This window comes from Euleptes europaea, chromosome 13, assembly GCF_029931775.1.
Source record: "Euleptes europaea isolate rEulEur1 chromosome 13, rEulEur1.hap1, whole genome shotgun sequence".
Lineage (NCBI taxonomy): Eukaryota > Metazoa > Chordata > Lepidosauria > Squamata > Sphaerodactylidae > Euleptes > Euleptes europaea.
The window spans coordinates 57215772-57234853 of NC_079324.1; the positions used below are offsets into that span (position 1 = coordinate 57215772).

Sequence of the window (19082 nt, forward strand, 5' to 3'; positions counted from 1 at the left end):
AAAGACCAGCAAGATTTCCAGGGTATAACCTTTAGAGCAGGGGTGTTGAACTCAATTGTTACGAGGGCCGGATGTGACATAAATGCCACTTGGTTGGGCCGGGCCATGCCTTGCTAGCCCAGATCGGGGCTGGGGGGAGATGGCTGGCTCGCAGGCCGGATAAGAGCTCTCAGGGGCCGGATCCAGCCCGCGGGCCGTATGTTTGACACCCCTGCTTTAGAGAGTCAAAACTCCTTTAATGAAATACCAAAGGGAGCGTTGACTGTCAAAAGCTTATACCTTGGAAATCTTGTTGGTCTGTAAAGCAATCCTGGACTCGAATCTTGCTCTTCTACCACAGACCAACACAGCTGTTCTCCTGAAATTGCTATCAGGGTTGTAATGTGGTTATCCTGATTCTACAGACTGGACTTTAGACGCACAGCTAGAAAGAGGGTTTCTGATAGCATTTTCTTGTCTATAATCAGTGGGATTTGTGCAGAAGGAGTCGTTGGTAGTTTCTGCCCTAAATCAGCCCTTAAAATCAACCACCCTGCAATGCCTGCTTCAATAATGAAAGACTTATACGATCTCCTAAGAGCATTTGGGGAGTCGTGAACCTTTCACTGGCAATCCCATTTCCCATGAATCTCGTAGATGGCTTTTGCGTCCGATTGTTAAGTAAGAACCTAGAAATGAAAGACGCTGTTTTTGACTCATTGCAGTCTGGTCTTCTCTTGCTTTGCTGGTTATCCCCCCACCCCCTTTCTCTGTGCGTTTCCCAAACGAGTGCAGAAAATGGATTATTGGGGAGGAGGGGGAGGGAAATTGGCTAGATCTCTTCTGTTTGTCAGCGGCAGCTTCTGCTAACTAGCTGAACATCAGCCGACTGGTTTGCTTTTAGCGCATACATTATTTCCGAGGGTTGCGGTGGCATCATGGGCGATGGGTCATCCGAGGACGCTTGGAAGCGCTCCAGCACGTTGATTGGTGTGCTCGAGTCTGTTTCGCGCAGCTTTGATGAGAGCTGAATAAGCAAGCGGGGCTTATTCAGCTATTGATGTATATGAAGGCAGGGGAGACATCTCTCTTCCTGTGTGTACTGGAACACTTACTGGACCCAGCCCAAAGGTTTGCAGGCACGTCTAAATGTGCACGCGCTCGTGGAGGCCTGGGCAATTGCAAGGACTGGTGCATAGCAGCGATGAAGAGCCAATGCTACCGACTGGGGAGTCTCCAGTTCAATACTCAGGGCCACATTAGAGGTGCTGCAGGAGATGGTATAGGGTTGCCAGCCTCCAGGTGGGGCCTGGAGATCTCCCAGTATCACCGTTGGTCTCCAGACTACAGAGATCAGTTCCCCCTGGAGAAAATGGCTGCTTTGGAGGGGGGGGGGTTTCCGTGGCATTGTACCCTGCTGAGGTCCCTCCCTCACCAAACCTTGCACTCCTTCCCTAAACCTCGCAAACCTCCGCCCCCCCCCCAAAATATCCTGGTATTTCCCAACTCAGAGCTGCCAACTAGGGTTGCCCACCTCCACGTGGTGGCTGGAGATCTCCCACTATTACAACTAATCTCCAGGCGATAGAGATCAGTTCCTCTGGAGAAAATGGCCGTTTTGGCAATTGGTCTTTATGGCATTGAAGTCCCTCCCCTCCCCAAATCCCACCCTCCTCAGACTCCACCCCCAAAACCTCCAGGTATTTCCCAACCCCTACTGCCGACCCTAGAGATGGTTAAAGTCTTTCTTGATGGTTTTTTTTTGGGGGGGGTTAACTTCAATGCTGTTGCCAGGTGGGGAGCCTTTTGAATTTGATGGGAGGAGTGGTGGTGATGGTGGGGGGAGGGCAGGATTTTTAAAAAGTTGGCCAGCAGGAGGGGTTGGCATGGCTGGGTTAGTGACTAAGGCCCGTTACCTGGGAGAGGGCCTTTCCTGAATCGGAGAGGCTGAGCTGAGCTATTGTTTCCCATTAAGAGCCTTCTCAGCAGGGGTGGAGGAAGCTGAGGGCAGCAGAATTATGCTCTGCTGCCTTCTCCAGGCATCTCTTCCGACCTGCCCAGCAATGGTGCAAAACAGATAAAAGGGGGCATTTCTTCACACAACTCATAGTTAAATCGTGGAACTCCCTGCCTCAGGATGTGGTGATGTCTGGCAGCTTGGAGGGCTTTAAGAGGGGAGTGGACATGTTCATGGAGGAGAGGAGAGGGGCTGTGGCTCAGTGGTAGAGCATCTGCTTGGCATGCAGAAAGTTCCAAGTTCAATCCCCGGCATCTCAAGTTCAAGGGGCTAGGCAAGTAGGTGATGGGAAAGACCTCTACCTGAGAACCTGGAGAGCCGCTGCCAGTCTGAGTAGACAATACTGATGGACCAAGGGTCTGGTTCAGTAGAAGGCAGCTTCAAGTGTTCATATGTTAATGGCTACTGGTAGAGATGGATGCTGATCATGGTGCATGCCTGTTCTCTCCGGAGTCAGAGGAGCGTGCCTGGTGTATTGGGTGCTGTGGAACTCAAGCAGGACAATGCTGCTGCAGTTCTCTTGCTTGTGGGCTTCCTAGAGGCGCCTGGTTGGCCATTGGGAGAACAGATTGCTGTACTTGATGGGCCTTGATCTGATCCAGCGTGGCTTTTTCTTATGTTCTTATGACTTGGGGGCAATCTCCCATTTTATGGAAGGAACAAAGCAGTGATTCTTTCGTACACCTTTTGGATCCACCAGCAATGGCAACGGCAGGGCTGGAAGGGGAGCAAGAACTTTGCATTTTGCTCCCTTCATCGTGGTTTCAATTTGGGATGGTGGGGAAGAGTTAGGAGAGAAGATGGTCATAATGGGAGGGGGGACAAGGACCACACCACAGTCAGGGGAAAGAGAGCATGGAACTGTGATAGATGGGACCAGACACCCTGCTCCTAAGAGCCCGCCAAAATCTGCAGTTGGTGCTGAGTTAACGTTTAATTTTTTAAAGCATTCCTGGGAATTAATTCCAAAAGCAAAATGTTCAAGTAGGTGCCGTGTTTAAAGGAGACTTCTGCAATGGTGTCAAATTTAGAATTTGTCCGTGATTTACTTTCAGCATTCGGATTATATTCTGCCACCCAAATCCACCATGTAAAAAAAAGAAAAGAAAAGAGCAACCTCTCAGCTTCAGCCCATCAAAATCCATTCTGTTAAAAAAAAAAGATAACTGTCTTCCAGGTGCAGCTGATCGGCCTGACTTCATCAGATACAGAGGATGGCTTAATGCTGTCTCCCAGGCATTTGGAATAGGCCGTAATTGATCCATCAGTAATTATATGAGTTGGATGGTGGATATAATTGCCTTGTGCAAATACACTTTTAAGCGCCAGCAGCTAATTTGCATCCTGAGACTGTTAAATTTAAAAGTCTGTCACACTGCAGCAGCATCTTCAGCGAACGATTTCTTTTTCCACTGGACACTTGCTAGTCGTGTGTGAAGAAGACGAAGAAGAAGAGTTGGTTTTTATATGCCGACTTTCTCTGCTTCTTAAGGGAGAATCAAACCTGCTAACAATCACCTTCCCTTCCCCTCCCCACAACAGACACCCTGGGAAGTGGGTGGGACCAAGAGAGTGTGACTAGCCCGAGGTCACCCAGCTGGCTTCGTGTGTAGGAGTGGGGAAACAAATCCAGTTCACCAAATTAGCCTCCGCTGCTCATGTGGAGGAGCAGGGAATCAAACCTGGTTCTCCAGATCAGACTCCACCGCTCCAAACCACCACTCTTAACCACGACACCTGCTGGCTGTGTGTGTGTGTGTGTGTGTGTGTGTGTGTGTGTGTGTGTGTGTGTTTGTAAAGTGCCGTCCAAGTCACAGCCGACATATGGCAACCCCAGCTAGGGACATTGGAGGCAATTGCCTTCCTCTGCAGAGCCTTCCTTGATGGTCTCCCATCCAAGTACTGACCCTGCTTAGCTTCTGAGATCTGACGAGATCTGGTTGTACAATGCTGCCTTTCCCTGTCCTTTGATATTATGTGTGCAAAATGCCATCAAATTGCAGCTGATGTATGGCGACCCCAGAAAGGGACTTTCAAGGCAAGTGAGGAGCAGAGGTGCAGAGCCAAGATGCAGGATGATCTTGACAGGCTGGAGAAATTTGCTAGAACTAATAAAATGCACTTCAACGAAGACAAATGTAAAGTTCTGCATTTAGGTAGGAAAAATCAAATGCATAATTATAGGATGGGGGAGACTTGTCTGAGCAGTAGTGTGTGTGAAAAGGATCTTGGGGTCTTAGTAGACCAAACACTGAACATGAGTCAGCAGTATGATGCTGTAACTAAAAAGGCAAATGCAGTCTTGGGCTGCATCAACAGAAGTATAGTGTCCAGATCACGCGAAGTGATGGTATCGCTTTACTCTGCTCTGGTTAGGCCTCAACTAGAGTAATGTGTTCAGTTTTGGGCACCACAATTTAAGAAAGATGTAGACAAGCTGGAACGTGTCCAGAGAAGGGCAACAAAGATGGTGAGGGGTTTGGAGACCAAGTCCTATGAGGAAAGGTTGAGGGAGCTGTGTATGTTTAGCCTGAAGAGGAGAAGACTGAGAGGGGATATGATAACCATGTTCAAGTACTTGAAGGGCCGTCATATAGAGGAGGGTGCCGAATTGTTTTCTGTTGCTCAAGAAGGTCGGACCAGAACCAACGGGTTAAAATTAAATCAAAAGAGTTTCCTCTAGACATTAGGAAGAATTTTCTAACAGAGCGGTTCCTCAGTGGAACAGGCTTTCTCGGGAGGTGGTAAGCTCTCCTTCCCTGGAGGTTTTCAAGAAGAGGTCAGATGACCATCTGTCACCAATGCTGATTCTTGACCTTAGGCAGATGATGAGAGGGAGGGCATCTTGGCCATCTTCTGGTCACTAGGGGTGTGGAGGGGGGAGGTAGTTGTGAATTTCCTGCATTGTGCAGGGGGTTGGACTTGATGGCCCTGGTGGTCCCTTCCAACTCTATGATTCTATGATTCTAGAGGTGGTTGGCCATTGCTTTTCTCTGCAGAGCCTTCCTTGGTGGTCTCTCTTCCAAGTACTGACCCTGCTTAGCTTCTGAGATCTGACGAGCTCGGGCTATACACCATGCCGCTTTCTCTCTGTTTGCTGGTCATGCTGAGAAGTATTTGCATTAAGGGCAGGGGCAGAACAAGACTCTGAAAGGGCAAGATGGCTTTGGTCACCATATTTTTTTATTTGTTTGTATGTTTATTTCATTAGATTTGTACCCCTCCCTCGTTCCCCGGTCAAAGCCAGGCTAACAACAAACCAGAAGATAAATAATAGATAGCGCTCATGCATTGAACCACTACCCCTTTCAAACAGCGAGGGTAGGGTTGCCAGGTCCCTCTTTGCCACCAGTGGGAGGTTTTTGGGGCAGAGCCTGAGAAGGGCAAGGTTTGGGGAGGGGAGGGACTTCAATGCCGTAGAGTCCAATTGCCAAAGCTGCCATTTTCTCCAGGGGAACTGATCTCTATCGGCGGGAGATCAGTTGTAATAGCAGGAGATCTCCAGCTAGTACCTGGAGGTTGGCAATCCTAAACCAGGGCCCCCGTTCAATTTCAATCCATCATGTAAATACAGTGGAGAAGGGGTGGGGGAAGCCAGCACAGATGTAAAACTGTAGCTGTCCTCTAGGCCGGGTAGAACAGGCCCTGGGGTATTTTTGCGACCCTGCAGAATTGTTTAAGGTCCCGCAGGGTCCTTGTCTCATTAGAAAAGGAGTTCCAACAGGCCGGGGCCAGGGCTGAAAAAGCCCCGCCCTGGTTGAGGACAGCCGGACATACCTTGCCTGGCTCCAAGGGTCCCTAGGACCTCTGGAACTTCCTCTCCCTAGCCCCTTCTCGAGCAGCCCTGCTTAAGGATTAACAAATTGATACCACAATACGTTTGTTCGTCTTCAAGGTGCTACAAGTTTTTATTATTTTGGCTGCAACAGAGCTATCACAGCTACCAGGCTGGAACGCATTTTTGTACCATTTTCTGTTTCGGCACAGCAGGATTTACCCCCATAAGAAGTATGTTGTGAGCGTGTTATTTGTGTGTCGGTGTATGACCCTTATATGTAGTAATATGCATGCAAGAGGCGTATGTGCATACTATAAAAGACTCTACAAAGCCAACAGTTGAAAACGGGGGACCAAAATAAAAAAAGAATGAGAAAAGGAACAAAACAGAGAATATTCACTCTATTCTAGTTTATGTCTGAGAAACTTAATGGGTGAAGTGAATGTTGTTCAGAGTATGAAGTCAATACAGTACACAAAATGGGGGGGGGAGAAAGGTTCATTTGTACGGGTTATTTCCTTAGCCGCTTAACTCAAGCAATTTGCAACGTTGCTGCCAGCGCAGGTCAGCTATTTGCATGAACTATTTTTCCACGTTTCCATGGAGAAAATATACTTTTTAAACCCCGTTTTCGAAAGAGGGTTTTTGTTTTAGTTCCAAGGCCGCATGAATAGATTCAGGTTAGTTCCTGGCAGGCTGATGCACAGTTTCTCCAGTTTCATGTTAAAAGCAGCGATGGGGCCAAATTCGCTTCAGGTGCAAAATTCGGTTTGAGCTCTTCAAATGTTGGAGGGGCAGAAGCTCCAGGGCTTGTTCTTCAAATTTGATGGCAGGGAAATGGCGGGGGACACCCCCCCCCAATACAGAGGCCAATCTTACAGGTCGTAATAGCATCCTTTCTGCCGCTGGGTTGTGCAGGCAGGAAAGGAGAGCCAGGGGCATCCTTCCCCTCCAGCTGCTTTGTGTGGGGTTGGACAGAAGGAAAGAAGGTTCATGAATGCTGAGCAGGCTAAAAAAAGGAACATCGGCCCCATGTGAGTGGGAGGGTTTTCTGCCTAGCAGATGTCCGCACACAGGATTCCATGCCGAAAAATCTCATTTCTGCATGACGCTAATCACTGCATAAACACAGCCCGTTCTTCCACGTCAGGGATCCCGGCTGATAGCCTCCCCTGCCAAACCCCTAGTGCTGGGTGGGTGGCAGGGGTAGCACATGAGCCCTTCTGCTCTGACTAAGGGTATTGACTTCCTAGCCTTCAGGGGGGTTCAGTTTAGTGCACATTGCGGTAGGAGTTCCGTGAGTTGTTTTGGATACCCCTTAAATGGCATGATGGCATGCCCTTGGGCTTTCATGAACACATGAACCCATGAAGCTGCCTTATACTGAATCAGACCCTTGGTCCATCAAAGTCAGCATTGTCTACTCAGCCGGCAGCGGCTCTCCAGGGTCAGAGGAGGAGGTCTTTCTCATCACCTACTTGCCTAGTTCCTTTAACTGGAGATGCTGGGGATTGAACCTGGGACCTTCTGCATGCAAAGCAGAGGCTCTACCACTGAGCCACAGCCCTTCCCAAAGACTCCTCAGTTAAAACAGTAATGGGACTCAGGGGCAAACCAGACATGCTTCTGCTAAATTTCTCTGGTTCACCCCGGTCTTTGATTCAGTGCTGTGATACCAAAATTAGCTTCAGATTCTCCAGGATCTCGAGCACAACCTATGGAATTTTGGTATTCAATGACTGTTGCATGCAGAGAGCCACATCTTGCTTACGTCAGCCTCTTCTTCTGAATCATGATCGCTTACTGATTGATTCAGCTGAATGGAAGTGCCACAGGGAGCATGAGGGGTGAGGGGCCGTGGCTCAGTGGTAATCTGCTTGGCATGCAGAAGGTCCCAGGTTCAATCCCCGGCATCTCCAGTTAAAGGGACCAGGCAAGTAGGTGATGTGAAAGACCTCTGCCTGAGACCCTGGAGAGCTGCTGCCTTTCTGAGCAGACAATACTGACTTTGATGGACCAAGGGTCTGTTTCAGTATAAGGCAGCTTTATGGGTTCATGTGTTCATGAGAAGGCCTTCAGGGTGGCTCCTCCTCAGTTCTGTAAGTCCAGAGGGCTTTGACGACATCCTCCAGGGATGGGGTCATGCTTAATGCAGAGTGCGCATCTGAGCCATCGCAATTGTGTAATTAAAGCCAATTGGGTAGATGAATCATAGCCGCAGACTAAGGAGCCTACAGCTGCTATTGCACTCCAGGGGGTTCAAAGTGATGGCCAGTAGACTGCATCTGAAGCCATAGGTCTTCCACACAAGCCAAGATGTACGTTAGGAGGACAAGAGGTGCGAGTAAGGCAGAAAACGTTTGCCTGTACCCCAGAGCACGGTTTGGCATATTGGTGCTGTGTCTTTTATTCTGTCCCTCCGGCTACTCAGCATTATGGGTGCCAAGTGCCAGGTGGTGGCGGGCAAACCCCGCCAATCCACCTGGCTGCCCATCGACCAGCTGAGGGTTGGCGAGCAATGTGTGCACGCTCGCCTGCCCGCTGCGGCACGTCACTTTCGATTTACACCCGGAAGCGCCGCATCTCAACAGGCCTTTTACCACTCAAACTCCTGTTTGGGTGGTAAAAGGCCCTTACGATGCGACCCTTCCGGGTGCGAACCAGAAGTGATGCGATCACGTCAGCACGGCCCCGCATGCAATCTTTGCCTCACCTCTGCCCCAAAAACCTCCCGCTGGAGGAGAGGGGGGACCTGGGAACCCTACTCAGCATTCGGCAGCAGGCGTTTACAAAATTCTGCCGCAAGCTACATCTTCAAAATAGCATTTCGATAAAGAAGGACCTTTGGGTAGGAGGTGGGGGAGAAGTGTACTACACTGTTTCCCCCACACTGCACCGTTGCTCCTTGGGAGCCGCCAATACGGAAGCGGCAAACAGCAAGCTGTGCCTAATTACGCTGGCAGTGGCAGCTGTAGCAAAGCCACAGAGTACAATTTAGGACAGTGCTGACATAATCAGATCTCCAAACCTCTCTCCGCCTTCCTTGCTTGTGCTTTAATTCTACCAGCCTACAGTTTGCAAGCCCTTGGGCGTGTGTGTGACTTCGGGGGTCAGAGCTGAATTTGGCTGGTTTGAACCTTGGGCCCGAATCCAGCTCGCGAAACCAATTTGCTGTTTCAGGATTGTATGGAAACTCACACATGCAATTCCTTGCCCCCTATGGTGCTCTTTCACCAACGCACTGCCCTTTCGTCTAAGGTGTCGTGGGTCATTTATGCACGGGTACATGGACTCACGTTCGCCCTTGGCCTGACTGGGTTGTTCCTTGGAGTTCTGCATGAGTTTTCCGTCCATTAGAAATGGCCTCGCTGCCAGCCCTCGCAGTGTCCGGGTCTTCCCATTCCTCTGTTAACCTGACTCTTCCCTTTCCCCTGAGCTCAGCCCGACTGAAATCTCTGTGCAGAAGGCAAAGCACTGGACACAGAAGCTGTGTTTCTCTCACAGCCAATCACAAAGTGGTGCGTAAAGAGGCGGGGATTCAAATGCTTCCTGCTTCCTAGGGCTGTGGGCCTCATGATGAGCAGCAAACGGACCTAGAGTCATTTAAAGTTTTCACGCTATCTCTCCTCCCCCCCTTACCTGGAACTGGCACTTTGGATTTCCTACTATACTAAGAAAGGAATCCAGTCATGCCTTTGAGAAAAACAAAATTTATTCTGGCATAAGCTTTTGTAAGCTGGGTACCCAAGGTTGGGTAGAAAGACTAATGAAATTTCTGGCAGGGTGTGAGCTTTTGTGAGCCACAGCTCACTTCTTCAGATACAACTAGAACGTGAGTCCATCCATCCTTAAGAAGAGAAGAGTGAATGAGACACACAATGGCAATGTAAATGTCAAAAGCAAGTCAATGACATTAGCAGGCGTGATTGGATTAGGTGTGATATGCAGAGAGGTAGTAGGTGTGGAGAAATCAGCATTGGTAGTGAGACAGGAATCCCAGATCTCTATTCAGTCCAGGAGAATGCATTGACTTGAACTTCATTGTAATTCAACAATCTCTTTCTAATCTCGATAACTAGAGAGCAGTCTTTGACTAGATTTGGATTTTGCATAATTACATTTCACTCAGTACTCATTTCATGGCCCTTTGACCCTGCTGTTGGTTGGTTCGTTTTTTAGACCTCCTACATAAAACGCCTGCATATTGGGGGCAGGGGCAGACTGGCCATGTAGCTTATAATGGACTTTGTAGGGTCAGTTATTGGGAAATAGACTGACCCTGGAGTGTGTTACCTTCTTCTCCTTTTTCCTACCTGCTATCCAGGGACGTTTTCTTTCTCGCCCACTGGAGTTCTAGCTTAGACCCGTCAGCCTCTGTGTACCTGCAAGGCTGGATGGCGGCTGGCCCAGCAGGGATTTGTCTTTCCCATGCTTTTCAGCCAGGCGGGATGCCTCCCTACCTCCATCTGTGACAGATGCGATTTCTCAGAGCAGCTGTAAAATAGTGACCTGCGTCTCAGAGGTTCTGCATATCATAACATTTCAGATGCCGGGAGCCGACAGCAGCCATGTTGTGGAATACCGTGGGAGTAATGCCAAATGTTGATAGGCAAAGCGAGGGATTCCAAAGGAACACCTCCCTGTGTTCCTGTTGGGCAGGGAGCTGTTCTTGTTGGCAGCAGAGGGTAGGACTCGCAATAATGAGTTTAAATTGCTGGAGGAAAGGTACCGGCTGGATATTAGGGATTTTTTTTTTTTTTTACAGTAAGGCCATTTATGCATGGTAATTAGCAGCGCGTCCCAGGCTGAATAGCCCCACATATTTTTTTTTAATTTTTCACGCTGAACCTTCATTCCAGAAGTGACTGCGAAGTCAGCGCATACCTGCTTCGCATTACTTAAGAGCCCCTTTAACGGGACCTTTGGTGTTTGCTCTGCCCTTGCCGCGAAGAATCCCCTGAAGGAACCATGCAAAATAACAGCGGCGTGTTAGCTGTGCACATGCTAATGACTATGCAAACAGGAATGAAGGAGCAGGCGAGCGTGGAGTGTGTGTGGAATTTCTCCTTTTGCGTCGGGACCGTGAATAGGCATTTTTAAAGTCGCGTTTTAAAAAAGAGCTTTGAGCGAGCATCAAAATTGACCCTGCATAAATGGCCTAAGAGTTAGTTTGACAGTGGAATCAGCTGCCTAGGGAGGGGTGAGCTCCCCCTCACTGGCAGTCTTTAAGCAGAGTCTGGACAAGCTTCAGGGATGCTCTAGGCTGATCCTGCATTGAGCAGGGGGTTGGACTAGATGGCCTCTATGGCCCCTTCCAACTCTGTGATTCTATGACGGGGGGGTATTAAATGCCCTGGACACCCAGTCAAACTCCTCGCCCCCATTTTTTTTATTTTTTTTATTTTCTTCATTTAATATATCAACATAGAAAGAGTATCCAATACTAAATAGTAATAAAATAATAATAATAATAATATCACTAAATTAACAGTAAAATGACTTCCCCCTCTCCCTCTTCCATCTAGAAATAAATTGTATAAACTTTTGCTAACGGAGCTAATCCCAATATTATTTTTAACCTTGTTCTTATCCTATCCAACATTATTAAATCAATACCTAATATAAAATTAATACAAAGTATAGATAAGGGATTCGATCAAAGAATATCCCCGCCCCCTTTTTTTGAACCTTTGAAACCACAAATTCCCCTGTATTCTTCCAGCACCATTTTCCTTCCTCCTCCTTCGTCCCAGCCAATCATGGATCACATCACGGATACAAAGACATCACAGCCCAGTACAGCCAACCAGATTTGGCCGTATGACGTCAGAACATGCAAATGAAGCCAGTCACTTTCCCTCACCGTTGGTCGGGAGAAAGGGTGGGTGGGACATGTACGCCTGTTGCCAAGGCAACTGGCCTGGTGCTCCCTGATTTGCCATGCTGGGCTGAGGCACAGGGCACTGCAGCATGGTGTGGCAAAACAGAGAGCATTAATCGGGTTCCCTCAGCAGTCCACTGACACATTGGGAGAAAACGCATGGTCGCTTTATCCTTCTTTAATTCCTGTTTCAGCCTGGATCGAATGCATGCGTTGCGCCTAATGTGCATTCGATCCTGGCTAAAACAGGGATTAAAGGAGGATAAAGCGACCATGCGTTTTCGCCAAACGCATGGTCACTTTATCCTCCTTTAATCCCTGTTTCAGCCAGGATTCAGCCAGGATCGAACACATGCGTTTCGCCTAATGTGCATTTGATCCTGGCTAAAACAGGGATTAAAGGAGGATAAAGCGACCATGCGTTTTCGCCAAACGCATGGTTGCTTTATCCTCCTTTAATCCCTGTTTCAGCCAGGATTCAGCCAGGATCAAACACATGCGTTGCGCCTAATGTGCATTCGATCCTGGCTAAAACAGGGATTAAAGGAGGATAAAGCGACCAAGCGTTTTCGCCAAACGCATGGTCGCTTTATCCTCCTTTAATCCCTGTATCAGCCAGGATTCAGCCAGGATCGAACACATGCGTTTCGCCTAATGTGCATTTGATCCTGGCTAAAACAGGGATTAAAGGAGGATAAAGCGACCATGCGTTTTCGCCAAACGCATGGTTGCTTTATCCTCCTTTAATCCCTGTTTCAGCCAGGATTCAGCCAGGATCAAACACATGCGTTTCGCCTAATGTGCATTCGATCCTGGCTAAAACAGGGATTAAAGGAGGATAAAGCGACCGTGAGTTTTCGCCCATTGACTCTCTGCAGGAATACTTTCACTTTTTGTAGTATTGTTGCTAGTTTCCGGCGTAGGAGGAGGAATGTCTGTGCATGTGTATTAAGGCCATTGAAAATTATTACAATTCTAGAAACACCAAGGCCACCCTAGAATGTGAGATATACTTGATGTATAGGGAAGCATTCCTAGCCAGTGTGGTGTACTGGTTGAGAGCAGTGGTTTGGAGCGGTGGAGCCGGGTTTGATTCCCCGCTCCTCCACATGAGTGGTGGAGGCTAATCTGGTGAACCGGGTTGGTTTCCCCACTCCTCCACATGAAGCCAGCTGGGTGACCTTGGGCCAGTCACTCTCTCAGCCCCACCTACCTCACAGGGTGTCTGCTGTGGGGAGAGGAAGGGAAAGTTATTGTAAGCCGGTTTGCTTCTCCCTTAAATGGCAGATAAAATCTGTATATAAAAACCAACTCTTCTCCTTTTTCTTTTAGCCTTATCTATGAAGACAAGCTTAATGTCTTTTTTAGAATCATAGAATCATAGAATTGGAAGGGTCATCTAGTCTAACCCCCTGCACAATGCAGAAAATTCACAACTACCTCCCTCCCCACACACACCCCTATGACCCCTACTCCATGCCCAGAAGATATCAATGAAAACCCTCCAGGATCACTGACCAATCTGGCCCAGAGGAAAATTGCTTCCTGACCCCAAAGTGGCTATTGGCATTACCCTAAGCATGCAAGGAAGAACCACGAGAGCCAAACGCTGACGTAACTCTTCCTGCCCTCCCTCTCATGATCTGCCCAAGTTCATCTGCCTAAGTTTTACTCTTCAATTTGCACTCTTCAAATTCCTGAAGGACTGGTACTCTGTTGCTCCAAAGTGCAAGACCAAACTTCATTGACTTAAATCACAGAACAGTAAATTGGGCTGCAACCACAGAAGAAACTTCCTAGCAGTGGGATCAGCTCACCTAGGGAACCAATTACCTAGTGAGATGGTGAACTCTCCCTTGCTGGAGATCTTCAAGCAGAGGCTAGAAGGCCTCTGTTGGCGATGGTTTAACTTTGAATTTCCTTCCCTGAGCAAGGGTCAGATTAGATGGCTTTATGTAAGGGCTCTTCCAACCCTGTGATTCTATCTATTCCCACATTCCTTCATCATAGCCAGCTTTAGAGAGAGCTAAAAAACAAAGGGAAAGGAAGGCAGCACCAAATATGGGGAGATGATTTTCTTTCTTTCCATTGTATCTGAAGAAGTGAGCTGCTCATGAAAACTCATGCTGAAATAAATGTTGCTAGTCTTTCAGCTGCCACTGGACTTCTGGTTTGTTTTGCTGCATGGCTGCCCTTCTGGAAGAACCAAAAATCCCCAAGAAAGCAAAACTTGAGGCGTGTCCCGTGATGCTCTCTTCCTTTCCTTTCCTTCCCAGGTCATGAAAGCTCCTCGGGAGGCCATTGTGTGATCTCAGAGTTTATACGACCCTTGCAGCTATCCGGCGACAAACCAGAGCAATTGTCCGTCAAGCCAGCTTTCCTCTCCCGGTCGCGATCTGGCAGCCCAAGATGCAGATTTGAATCAGACGTGAGTTGGAAATGAGTTGGACAAGCTTGGGTCTTCCGTCTTCCTCAGCTCAAATGAGGCAACTTGTTTATTTTTTTTTAAACAACAACAAAAAATCTGATTGCGTGGATATCGTGAGGTGTGCATGAGCCTGTAGGGAAGGTGCGCTGAAATAACAAGAGAAAACCAGGCTGTGTACTTGTACTGGCGCATATCCAACCATGATGTTCCTCCAGCAGCATGACATTTCCACTTGTGGGACAGTAATTTCCACCAATTTTCCCTGCAGATTCCCATGGTGACCCCTATAAGAACATAAGTAAGGCCATGCTGGATCAGACCAAAGTCCATCAAGTCCAGCAGTCTGTTCACCCAGTGGCCAACCAGGGGCCTCTAGGAAGCCCACAAGCAAGACGACTGCAGCAGCACCATCCTGCCCATGTTCCACGGCAGCTAATATAATAGGCATGCTCATCTGATCCTGGAGAGCATAGGTATGCGTCATGACTAGTATCCATTTGGACTAGTAGCCCCGGATAGCCCTCTCCTCCATGAACCTGTTCACTCCCCTCTTAAAGCCTTCCAAGTTGGCAGCCATCACCACATCCCGGGGCAGGGAGTTCCACAATTTAACATTGCGTGTGACGACCCCTGTGCTGTTCTGGGTGGTCTAGTGGCTCCTGGGAATAACATGCCAGGCAGGAGGAGGCTTGGGGGGGCTGCGGCAGGAAGAGGAAGCAGGAAATTCCCATTCCACAAAACCTGTAGATGGTTGGATATGTGCCAATATCTTCGGACCAGTGACCACCAGATGGCTATGGTGGCCCCAGACCCTACCATGTAAACACTGAAAAGACACATTGATGGGTAGCACATCATCATTACCTGCATCCCTTCCCCCATTATACTTCAAGAGCCTGAACTGGCTTTATTTGGTGAGTTTAATCACACTGCGATAAAGCGTGGCTATTAAAACAAACAAAAAAACTTTTTCACTGTGTTGAGGCACCATTTTTAGCACAGGATTTTGATATGTAGGAGAAGGAGGAAAGGACTTCGGCCTTTAACTAGAACGGTGGGTTTTCCAGCCCTTCCTACCTCAGTTTCCTCTGCGAAGATGGGCTGTGGCTCAGTGGTAGAGCATCTGCTTGGCATGCAGAAGGTCCAAGGTTCAATCCCCAGCATCTCCTGTTAAAGGGAACAGGCAAGTAGGTGATGTGAAAGACCCCTGCCTGAGACCCTGGAGAGCCGCTGCCGGTGTGAGTAGATAATACTGACTTTGATGGACTAAGGGTCTGATTCAGGATAAGGCAGCTTCATGTGTCTATCAAAGGGAGCTTTGACTCCTCCTCCTCCACCACCACCACCTCTTCTTCTTCTTCTTCTTCTTCTTCTTCTTCTTCTTCCTTCTTCCCCACTTTTCTCTACTGAAAGGAGTTTCAAGGCGGCTTACAAAGCAGCTCACCTTCCCTTCCCCCCAACACACAACAGGCCCCTTGTGAGGTAGGTGAGGCTGAGAGAGTTCTGAGAGAACTGTGAGTAGCCCACAAGAGGGTGGGGTTTGGAGAGGGGAGGGACTTCAATGCCATAGAGTCCAATTGCCAAAGCTGCCATTTTCTCCAGGTGAACTGATCTCTATCAGCTTGAGATCACTTGTAAAAGCGGGAGATCTCCAGCTACTACCTGGAGGTTGGCAACCCTACCAACAGGCTTCATGTGGAAGAGTGGGAAATGAAACCTGGTTCTTCAGATTAGAGTCTGCCGCTCTTAACCACTACACCACGCTGGTCCTCATTTAGGAAGTCTGTCTTGACTGGAGCTTTTAATTTTACTGATGGAGAATAACAAAGAGTCACTGGGAAAAAATGAAGAGGGAGCAGAGAGAGAAAGGTTTGAGTTTAGCAGCGAGTTATGGGAGAGAGAACCCCACTGTTGCACTGAAGGGCAGGCATGGGAAATACAAATTTTCATTTCACGGGTGCATTACAGTGGAAGTGTGCTTATTAAAATACAATTGAATTAACTTGGCAAGCGGTCGTCTTCCTATTACTGTTTGGTAGCAAGACTTTTGGCCTTGTTAGCCATGGGAACAAGCATTGCTGGATTTTAATAGGGAATTTAAGAGCTGTGTAGAACCTGTTAATTCTGCTTCCAGCTCTACTTCCAGGGAGCCAGCATGGAATGGATTAGCTGCTCTTTTCATTAGGCCATCTACCAGGTGCCTTGACCTAGATGGCCCAGCCTAGCCTGATCTCATCAGCTGTCAGAAGCAAAGCAGGGCCAGCCCTGTTAGCACTTGGATGGGAGAGCCAGCGTGGTGTGGTGGTTAAGAGCGGTGGTTTAGAGCGGTGGACTCTGATCTGGAGAGCCGGGTTTGATTCCCCACTCCTCCACATGAGCGGTGGACACTAATCTGGTGAACTGGATTTGTTTCCCCACTCCTCCACAGGAAGCCAGCTGGGTGACTTTGGGCAAGTTACAGTTCTTAGAGCTCTCTCAGCCCCACCTACTTCACAGGGTGTCTGTTGTGGGGAGGGGAAGAGAAGGTGATTGTAAGCCGGTTTGAGTCTCCCTTAAGTGGTAGAGAAAGTTGGCGTATAAAAACCAGTTCTTCTTCTTCTTCTTCTTCTTCTTCTATTGTAATTGTAATTGTTGTTGTGATATGGTTTCTCCTTTTTTTCTTTTTCTCATGTTTATGAGAGCTTGAAAAAGAAAAGGAAGGAAAAAAACAACGCGTTTGACAAAGCCTGAGCAGCGTGGTTAGAAAGTACCCCTCAGGAAGCAGTGGTGCTGTCCTGCCAACATCACTGTATTGAGACCATGACATATAGTTGCATCAGGGTTGCCAACCTCCAGGTGGTGGCTGGAGATCTCCCGCTATTACATCTGATCTCCAGGCGACAGAGATCAGTTCGTCTGGAGAAAACGGCCACTTTTGGACCTTGTGTCATTGAAGTCCCTCCCCTCTCCAAACCCCATCCTCTTTGGGCTCCACCCCCCAAATCCCCAGGTATTTCCCAACCTGAAGCTGGCAACCCTAAGTTGCAGCCTCAGGTTACGATTTTCTTCCCTCAGACCTTTCCCCTCCTCTTTTCTTGTGACCTAGGGTTGCCAGGTCCCTCTTCACCACCGGTGGGAGGTTTTTGGGGTGGAGCCTGAGGAGGGTGGGGTTTAGGGAGGGGAGGGACTTCAATGCCATAGAATCCAGTTGCCAGAGTGGCCATTTTCTCCAGGCGAACTGAATTCTATCGGCTGGAGATCAATTGTAATGGCAGGAGATCTCCAGCTAGTACCTGGAGATTGGCAACCCTATCGTAACTACAGAGCCCTTTTCAAGTCGACTGCTCATTGTTTGCTTTTGTGTTGGTAATTAAGGGGTGGATGCATGCCACACATGGAGATTTGGCTCCAGACATTTTTGACGGTAGCACACCCACCGTCTAAGAGGGCTGAAAGTTGTGTGTGTGTGTAAAGTGCCATCAAGTCGCACCCGACTCATGGCGACCCCTTATGGGGTTTTCAAGGCAAGAGACTAACAGAGGTGATTTGCCTGGCCTTCCTCTGTATAGCAACCCTGGACTTCCTTGGTGGTCTCCCATCCAAATACTAACCAGGGCTGACCCTGCTTAGCTTCTGAGATCTGATGAGATCAGGCTAGACTGGGCCATCCAGGTCAGGGTGGCCAAAAGTTATATTATATTACGTTAAATGCTCTGGGAGAAATCAGGCTTTGAAAAGTCAAACTAACATAGAGTCACGCGACGGGGCAATTTCTGGAATTGCATATGGGGTCTCATTCCACAATGACAACATCCATTTACCATCTAGGAGATTGATAGCAGGGCAGGGTGGGGGGTGGGAAATAGCTACTGAAGCTAAAAGCTGTGGTATGAGTTCTGTATTGTGTGCTGGAGGAGCGGAGGGAAGGGCCATGCCTTTCGTTTTTCCTCCACAGGCTTCCAGCGGTGTGTGTGTGGAAAGAAAGCAACAGCCCAATGATTTGTGTTTTTATGGAGAGGCAGGTCAATAGAGAATGAGTGGCCAGAAACAATACCCCCCCCAAATAAAGAGTTTGCCCGCTTGTAGGGTTGCCATCTGGCCAGGAGAAAAACGTCCTGTCCCTTTAATAGAGACATCATGCACAGAAATGGGCACCTGACATTTTTCATCACTGGGCAAACAACATCCCGTTAAGCCTCTATTAAAGGGACCAAACATTTTTCCAGGGCTGTTAGCAACCCTACTTGTCTAGGGTTAAAAGAGAGAAAGAGAGAGAGATCTATGTTTTATTTCTCATGTTGAGCTTCACTTTGTGAAGGGAGGGGCCGTGGCTCAGTGGTAGAGCACCTGCTTGGCATGCAGAAGATCCCAGGTTCAATCCCCAGCATCTCCAGTTAAAGGGACTAGGGGCAAGTAGGTGATATGAAAGACCCCTGCCGGAGCCCGTGGAGAGCCGCTGCCAGTCTGAGTAGACAACACTGACTTTGATGGACCAAGGGTCTGATTCAGTATAAGGCAGCTTCATGTGTTCATGTGTCTGACAAAGGGAGCTGTGACTCTTGAAAGCTTATACCCTGAAACTCTTGGTCTCTAAGATGCTACTGGACTCGAACCTAACTGTTTCACTGTGTTCTGCTCTCTGAAATTAAGACAGGCGTCCCTCTAGTGCTGAATGATATAGCCAAGTGTACACGGAGAACAGAAAACTTATCCCAAATATTTTCTTCTTACTGCAGATGGATAATGAACGGAATTCCAATACCTCAAAGCAGAGATACACGGGAAAAGTCCATCTTTGCATCGCCCGCTATAGGTAACGCCAGCCTTCAAAGTACATTTTGTTTTTTGCACCGTTCCTTTACTATGTGTGGAGGAAGCAGGAAGCAGATTCCCAGCTGTAAAAACTTCTCTAATATTGTTAGCTGGCATCAACGACAAGCTTGGCTTCTGCTAAGTCACTGGAAATAATGTACTCAAGCAAGGTCTAAGAGGTGAAAAAAGAGGTTGAGCCAGATACTGG

General features: G+C 48.3%; 1 protein-coding gene across 2 annotated transcripts in view; it reads left to right on the forward strand.

Annotated features, from left to right (window-relative positions):
- The window catches only part of RIMBP2 (RIMS binding protein 2), an 88588-nt gene that overhangs the window by 25587 nt on the left and 43919 nt on the right, over positions 1 to 19082 (forward strand). For both annotated transcript variants that reach the window (XM_056859884.1, XM_056859883.1), the window contains exons 7-8: positions 13932 to 14083; positions 18799 to 18875. In XM_056859884.1, coding sequence (XP_056715862.1) covers positions 13932 to 14083; positions 18799 to 18875 — 229 coding nt within the window. The remainder of the gene's footprint in view (positions 1 to 13931; positions 14084 to 18798; positions 18876 to 19082) is intronic.